Source organism: Ursus americanus, chromosome 21, assembly GCF_024610735.1.
Source record: "Ursus americanus isolate L20-20 chromosome 21, mUrsAme1.1.p, whole genome shotgun sequence".
Classification (NCBI taxonomy): Eukaryota; Metazoa; Chordata; class Mammalia; order Carnivora; family Ursidae; genus Ursus; species Ursus americanus.
Window position 1 is genome coordinate 49,721,244 of NC_142147.1, and position 8,311 is coordinate 49,729,554.

At 45.0% G+C, this 8,311-nt stretch overlaps 1 protein-coding gene across 1 annotated transcript; it reads right to left on the reverse strand.

The window, feature by feature from the left end:
* Positions 1-319: 319 nt before the first annotated feature.
* Positions 320-7,734, reverse strand: LOC123776339 (binder of sperm protein homolog 1). Its single transcript, XM_087853368.1, has 5 exons — positions 7,662-7,734; positions 3,303-3,323; positions 3,006-3,035; positions 803-934; positions 320-462 (listed from the first exon to the last, which is right to left on the reverse strand). Exons 1-5 carry the CDS (start codon positions 7,732-7,734, stop codon positions 320-322), a joined length of 399 nt encoding a protein of 132 aa, XP_087709494.1.
* Between the last annotated feature and the right edge of the window lie 577 nt (positions 7,735-8,311).

Sequence of the window (8,311 nt, forward strand, 5' to 3'; positions counted from 1 at the left end):
CACAATGGAAGGACCTACACTGACCCTTCATTATTACCCAAAGTCCACAGACTTTTTTTTAAAAGGGCCTAATGTTACCCAATTAACAAGTATAAATGCTGAGGCTAGAATATAGGGTTCCAGATCAAAATCTCATCATCCACAATCCATGGCCAAAACCCCAAGTTATTTACAGCTGGATCACCTCCAACTCATATCTTGGGGGAGCGGGGGAAGCCTTACAAGGAGGTCCCATCTCCTCCTTTCACAAAAGAAACTGGAGATTATTTCCCATGAGAACGATTAGACCTTTCCACGCCCCTCCCGGAAAATCTCACCATCAGTCACAGTATTTCCACATCTTGTCCTTGTTATAATGCTGGGTCAGCGAACACCATTTTTTCCCAAACGCGTCCCCATCTTCAGTACATTCCCGGTAGATCATGTGTCTGTACCAGAAGGGAAACACGCATTTTGCAAAGTCTACAGAGAAGAGAAGCAATCAGAAGAGGACGGCTCTCTGTGTTGTACCCCCTCTTTGCCATCACTCTCATGCGCGTGCGCGCGCCCCCTCCCCCTCCCCCCCCATCCCATTCAGCATCATCCGCTCTGCAATATTGGTGGGGGACTGAGGTTTTGCTACAAGCTTTCTTTTCAAGGTTGAAGCTCTCATAATACGTCTTTGGGGCAATGTGATTTTCATACCGTCGGAGACCTGCGCAAAGCTCGTTTTCACAATTAGTCCCTTTTCAGCGCCCTCTCGCGGATCTCATTTAACGGAGATCACCAACCACCCTGAGGTCTTCGGAGGCGAGACACTCACCGTCTTCAGAGCAGTATTTCCAATATCCTTGGTAAGTCTCGTTTAGGGAACACCACTTGTGCTTCGTCGTGAACTTGACACAGTCATAGAATATTTCATTTTTGTAGTGGAATGGAAAGAAACATTCGCCATCTAGAGAAAACAAACATTCTTGGTCTTTCTCTGGGAGTGTTAGTGGAGCTGTTACAAACTTACTTTCACCCTCCCCTGGTTGCACTGGAATGAGAGCCACTGACTGGGGTTCTGGGGAACATTATTGGGTCGCATTACAGCAGAGCTGTTTGACCCCTACTAATACGGGTTTCTTGTTTTCAACCCTTACTCCGTGTCCCACTTTTCTCCATGGTATAAACGCTCTTGATATATTTTGTTTAGCCTTTGGCCTCAGTTCCAGAAAGCTCTCTTAAGCTTAGAAACGTAAATGTGTTGGGGCGCCTGGGTGGCTCAGTCGTTGAGTGTCTGCCTTCGGCTCAGGGCGGCTCAGTCGTTGAGTGTCTGCCTTCGGCTCAGGGCGTGATCCTGGCGTTATGGGATCAAGCCCCACATCAGGCATCTCCACTGGGAGCCTGCTTCTTCCTCTCCCACTCCCCCTGCTTGTGTTCCCTCTCTCTCTGGCTGTCTCTCTGTCAAATAAATAAATAAAAATCTTAAAAAAAAAAAAAAAAAAGAAACGTAAATGTGAGACTTCTCTATTAAACAATTTCCCCTCCATTTCTTTTCTTCACCTTCTTACACACACACACTGTATCTTGCCTGGTTTGCATCTATCCACAGTTTCTCCATGCATATACGGACATCACGTATGCATATACGGACATCACGTATGCATATACGGACATCACGTATGCATATCCATACGCCTATACAGCACTCCTAGAGCCATACGCGTATATGGGCACGCAGGCAGAGCTTTTGCGCCCTCCTTAAATGAATCATACTTTATATCCATAACTTGTTGCTAATTTAGCATATCTCAAAAATCCTTTCCAACGTATAGTTTTTCCCCCTCCTGTTCTCCATTTAAGACAGTGGTCAGAACTTTCTCTGGAATTGAACTCACCGTCTTTCTCTCTTGCTTCTGTTCTTCCTCAGCGAAGGACATCTCTGTCCACCCACTTACGCCAAGAAAGTTATCCAATGTATCCTTTTAACCCTTGTAGCTCCAACTCCTTCCTAATGCCAATTCATAGTCTCTGATGTGGATTTTGCCACATTTACTCAACGTTTCCCTTATTCAGATAGTTTTCCCTCCATATAAAGCAAGAGCAAACTTTCCATATATGTACGTCCTTATGTACCAAAGTATTTATTTCTACAGAATGGAATCCCAAAATGAAGATTATTAGGTTAAAGCAGATATGAATTGTTAATATTGCTGGGTATTGCTTTCTCAAAAGACAATAGCAATTCGTCTTTCCTACCAATGTGCCCTTTGACCTGGATTTTCTTCCCCATGAAGCATGCATACAATTTTAAGATGTATACCTTTAAAAGAGATGATTCCTGTCTTATTTGAAAATAGATGTTTCAGGGTAGAATGAGCAGGGTCTGAAGCTAGCAAGCATCAGAAAAGATTACTTATTATTACTATTTGATGCATTCTTGGCTGATACCATCCTATTTGTATTACTATAATTGTAGTCTGTTTACATATCTGACAATACAAGGTGTTTCTCCAGCACTTTTTGGGGGGTTATATTCCTAATTACTATTGGACATTTTTCCTATGTGAATTTTATTTTATTTTATTTTATTTTATTTTATTTTATTTTATTTTATTTAAGATTTATTTATTAGACAGAGACAGCCAGCGAGAGAGGGAACACAAGCAGGGGGAGTGGGAGAGGAAGAAGCAGGCTCCCAGCAGAGGAGCCTGATGTGGGGCTCGATCCCAGAACACCGGGATCACGCCCTGAGCCGAAGGCAGCCACTTAACGACTGCGCAACCCAGGCGCCCCTCCTATGTGAATTTTAAAATCAGGTGTTTTCTGTTATATAGGCAGAAATTAAAGAGTAGTGCCAGTAAAGTTCAGGGTGACTCTATGTCTTGTTTTTCTTTATCTGTTTACAAATTGCTTTTATCAAATTTTATGAAAAGAGAAAAAAAGAAATTTTTATCAGGAAAAGTCCCACTGATCTCCCCTTTTTTACAAAATTAAAAGAAAATAATACTGTCATCACAAAAGTTTTCCGATCAACTTACCTTTGACTTCTGGAAAGTGAATTATAGTTTCTGAAAAAGAAAATTTGAAGCTGTTGTTTATTTCACTATTTTTACATCTTTTTTTTTTTAAGATTTTATTTATTTATCTGACAGAGAGAGAGAGACAGCCAGCGAGAGAGGGAACACAAGCAGGGGGAGTGGGAGAGGAAGAAGCAGGCTCATAGCAGAGGAGCCTGATGTGGGGCTCGATCCCAGGACATGGAATAACATTCAGGTTAAGACTGTTCATTTCCAAATTTAAAAAGCAATTCTAATAAAAGAGTTTTATCAACTCACCTGCAGCTGGTGGATCTTCATCTGAAAGACACAATTTTATTTTATTTTATTTTATTTTATTTTATTTTATTTTATTTTTTTAAGTACTCTCTATACCCAACATGGGACTTGAATGTACAACCCAGAGATCGAGTCACATGTTCCACTGACTGAGCCCGCCAGGTGCCCCAAAAGACACAATTTTTAGCAAATATTTATTTCACTAGATTTTGCCTTTAGACTAGAATAAAATACAAATATTTTACTACATTATAATCCAGTAAGGATAATATTTTGAAGGAGATGCATCCAAATTTCAGTGGTGCTTATTTTCGGTAGTGTCATTGTGGGTGGTTTGTAATTTTTCCTTTTGCTCTAACTGTATTTTCTGGGGAGCTGTGTGGCGCGTGGCAAAGCTTTTATTTCGATGATAGAGGATTTCTCTCTTGTTTCCAGTAACCATTATTATTTTCTACCCGATGAGACGGAAGACTTATTCAAGTTTGCAATCGATTTTCACGAACAGTAGTGTACTTATATCCACTAAAAAATGGAGACTCTAGTATCTCGCAAGTATTGAAATGACAAGAAATCGCCCAGAAAGGGCTAAGGCATTTCATTATAAACAGACTGTCCATTGTTCGCAGATCTTCAACTGCTCTTCTCTGAGACTGGAAGACAGACAGGATCTCAGTGGGTGTGTTTTTGCCTTTACATGTTGAACTGGCAACTTAGACCAAACATGCAACTTTTTTTTTCCTGGAGCAGGAAACACCACATCAAGGCGGCGTTTAGCAATGACTTACTGGTTCGCACTTACACGTGTGAAGGATTCCAGTGGGAGGACACATGCAGAATATAAAAGGACGGTGCAGAGACGTGGCTAAAGAAATACGCTTTCTCAGAATCTTTAGCTCGGTTGTCCCCAGCGAGCTGTGTGACTTTGGGTCCATGACTCAACCTCTCTGTGCCTCAGATTCTCTTCTAAAAAACGAGGGCAATAACTGTACCTGCCTCATGGGACTGTTATGAGGAACCTATGTAGGACGCGTATTATTCTGGTTAACACTAGAAATTCTGTCTGCCCTCCACACCGGCGGGGCATGGACAGTTCTGAGTATGTGGGGATGTTTCCATAATAAAATGGGTTAAGGGTTTTTAAAAGAAAACCTGACCTAATCATAGCAGCGAAGAATGACGGAGCGCGCGTGCTGGGGCTATGAAACAGTGCAGCTGCTATGGAAAACAGCACAGAGGTTGCTCAAAAAATTAAAAATAGAACTACCATGTGATCCAGCAATCTCACTTCTGGGTACTTATCCCAAAGCCTTGAAATCAGGATCTTGAAGACATCTCTATACTCCCATGCTCACTGAAGTATGAATCCCGAGAGGCAAGACGTGGGCACGACCCGAATGTCCATCCCCGGAGGAATGGATAAGGAGAACGGAGTACGTGCGTGCCTTGGAAATTTACTAAAGAGAAATGCATTCATTAAATAAATAAAATTAGATTGTATCAAAGAGAAGGAACTCCTGCCGTAGGCAACAATACGGATGGACGTGGAGGACATCAGGCTAAGGGAAATAAGCCAGAGGCAGAAGGACAAAAACAGCACGATGCCACTTCCTTTGAGGTATCCAAGGTGCACAGACTCACTCCATGAATATCAGCTGCTAAATCCAAACACATACACTGCTTCTCTCATCCCTGCGGGTGGTACTGTAATAATGAATCACAGTCTCACCCACGCCGGCTGGCATCCTCCCACATCCCTGTGCCAGGTGTGGGAACTCGGAGCAGCTGAGGCTCAGAGCCTGGCCTGAGGTCACAGAAGAAGCTCGGGTTGGAGGCAGAGAGGCCAAGTGGGGGCTGGACTTCGGAGCCCCTGCTGGAGGGAGGTGGGACAGAGCTGGCTGGGAGGGTGCTCCGCTCTCGGCCAATGGGGACCTCCGGGAGCGCCGAGTTATCATTCCCCTCGCCTCCTGCCCCATAAAAGAATAAAGGCTCTTGCAATGCAAGATTCATATTTTAGCTCCAGATTTTTGCATTCACGCTGCATGTCAGGGGCTGCTTGCCCGGATGGTCCTCCCTGCAAGGGACCCCACCGCCATGTCCTCGCTGAGTGCACCCCAACAGCTCCTACCCCAACAGCTCCTAACATGGAGAAATTACATTTTGCCACGGCCAATGTCTGGTCCTGGAACAAGATCACTCAACCGGGCCCTCTGCGAAGTCTTGCCAGGTCAACCCCATCTCCATTCTCACGCGAGACACGGAGGCGGTTGAGTTTGCACAGCTCTTTTTTTTTTTTTTTTGTCATCCATACTTGCTATTTATTTAGTCTTCTTGTTTGGAAGAAAAGGTAAAGAATTCATAAACACCAACATCTAAGCACCTGTTTCAAATTAAACATCAGCCTCAGCTTCCAAAATAATTTCTTTATAATGAAGCAAAAAGCAGAACATGCATGTCAGTTGCTTCTTTCTTCCTGGAGAACTCAGCAAGCCAACTGCATCCTAAGAGCTCTTCAATGTTGAATCAGAGAAGTGGAACACAAACGCAGCCTTTTCCAATCCAAATCATGGAGGTAAAACGTGTAGAGAAGAGATCCCACATTTCAAGAGTAGGGAAAGGGGCTGGATAGCAGGACCACCCACTCCAGGAGACAACACAGAATACCAAATCCTGAGTTCAGATTTTTGCTTTCTTCTCAAGATGAATACAAAAGCACCTCGCACCGACCAGCAGAAGCACTGGACACACCGGGGGCCTTTCCGCCCCCGGCCCAACGGCCGGCTCTCACCAGCACGTCTCACTCCACCATCTTCGCTCCTTCCTAAGTCCGCCAACCCTGCGGCAGCCCTGCACAGCTCTTCTGTCTCCTCCCCTTCTTCCCACCAGCTGGGGGACTCATGAGTGGGGACACTCTTGCCACTTAATCTCTACATCACGTGCACCTGGCAGGATCCAAGCCTCCCATCTCTTCGCTTCTAAAATGCTAAAATGCAATGCTTTTCATGTTCTGGCTCCGGGATCAGAATGCCCCTTATTCTCGATGGCATGTCATTGCCTCCAGGCCAGTTGCTGTGAGGACTTGGTCATTCATGCCTGCACCGAGGCCACCACCGACACTTGTGGGATGCATGTCAGTGGCTCAAAGGAAACCCCCAGAGACGACAACTGGGGCTCTTCACACTTGTGTGGGGAGATGGACAGCGTGAATAAGCAACATTTCCAAAGACTCAGAAGTGGACTTAGCGTCATGTAAGTGGAAAGACCGTGCCTGGGACTGGTGGGTCATCAAGACTCTGGGCAGCGTGGAGACAGTGTCATGTGGGGAAATGTGACTTCGGTAATTCAGGAGGGCCAGGCACTAAAAGGGGAGAAATTTTAGGACCATCTTAACCAGCCTCTTGCCCTTATATTTTCTTTTTTACGTACATACAAGAGTGACATTTCATGAAAGAAGGGATGTCCCAGACAAAAGTGTGATTTTTCCATAAGCATAAAACGAATATTCTAACAGATAAGAAAGCAGCGGTCATAGCCACACTGAGAACCTCTTTTTTTTAAGAAAGACATTTCTCCACACTGTGTTTGATTTACTTTGCAATGAAAACATGTCCTGAAGAATACTTACATGTAGGACATGCAAGACCATCATTTTTGCAAAAATTTCTCAAAATAACTGTTTTCACAGCTATGTGTGATTCCCCAGCAGATGTGTAAGAAATGGCTCTGTGATGAAATTCCCTTCTCGTATTGTCATTTACAGCTGTTGAAGGCCACGTGGTTTTGGTAAAGGAATAATACAGACTTGCCAAAACTCAGTTTCATCTTCAAAGACTCGAATACAGGGGCGCCTGGGTGGCGCAGTCGTTTAGCGTCTGCCTTCGGCTCAGGGCGTGATCCCGGCGAACTGGGATTGAGCCCCACATCAGGCTCCTCTGCTGGGAGCCTGCTTCTTCCTCTCCCACTCCCCCTGCTTGTGTTCCCTCTCTCACTGGCTGTCTCTGTCAAATAAATAAAATCTTAAAAAAAAAAAAGACTCGAATACACCATTTAAAATATGGTAGGGGGAGAAGGGAAGTACACGGTTAGCAAGTAATACGACTCTGTCAACAGGGTTTTCCAACTTGCATTCCTATTCTTTCATTTTTGTTAGTCGGATCTTCTTATTTTTGTGTGTTTTTAAAGCCCACCAGTGGCTTGTGTCTATGAAATGGAAATAATTGAAAGATAGAGAGGGTATCTTTTTCTCTCTTAGGGTACGTGAAATTAGGAGGCTCTTACCCTCCATTGCATCTCATATGGCAGAAGATGGGCAAGACTCGGTTTTTAAATGTCCACCCCTGACACTGTCACGTTGTGACTTACCTTCATAGTCAGGACTGATCACACTGTGAAGCTGGCAGACCCAGAGCAACAGCAACCCCACACGCAGGGCCATGCTCCTCCACTCAGGGACTGCTGGTCCACCAGCTGACCCGCAGGGATTTTATCGCCAACTCCGCTGTCTCCTCCCTGTCCCCTCCTCCCTCCTTCTTCACTTCCCTCCTCCCTCTTCCTTTTTCTCCCCAGACTCCTCCTTCTCTCCTCCCCTTCCTTCTTGTAATGCCCCTTCTCCTTCTCAGCTCCCCTTCTCCCCCCTCCCACGTTTCCTATCCCTCCTCCCTCCACTCCTCTCCTCCATATCCTCCCCTTCTCCCCCTCCTCCTTCCCTCTCACTCTTTCTTCTTCTCCTTCATCTTCCTTCCTCTCCCTTCTGTGCCCCAATACTAGACCACCTGCCTCGTATAGGAAGGAATGCAGAAAAAGAAATACACAAGGATTAGGTGAGTCACAACAAGGCATTTCAAGTTGTTTTCATAATCATCAAGGATCCACGAGCCGTATAGATTCTCCATGTCCTGGACCTTACTGGTCTTTGAAAGCCAGGCCAGGGGCGCCTGGGTGGCTCAGTCGGTCTGCCTTCGGTTCAGGTCACGATCCCAGGTCCTGGAATCAAGTCCTGCATTGGGCTCTTT

Excerpts from the sequence above, each read along its gene's own strand:
- LOC123776339 (XM_087853368.1), bottom strand. The coding sequence starts at position 7,734 with ATGGCCCTGCGTGTGGGGTTGCTGTTGCTCTGGGTCTGCCAGCTTCAC. Across the intron at positions 3,036-3,302 it reads TGAAGATCCACCAGCTGCAG|AAACTATAATTCACTTTCCA; the intron begins GTGAGTTGATAA and ends TTTCTTTTTCAG. Across the intron at positions 463-802 it reads GAAATACTGCTCTGAAGACG|ACTTTGCAAAATGCGTGTTT; the intron begins GTGAGTGTCTCG and ends TCTTCTCTGTAG.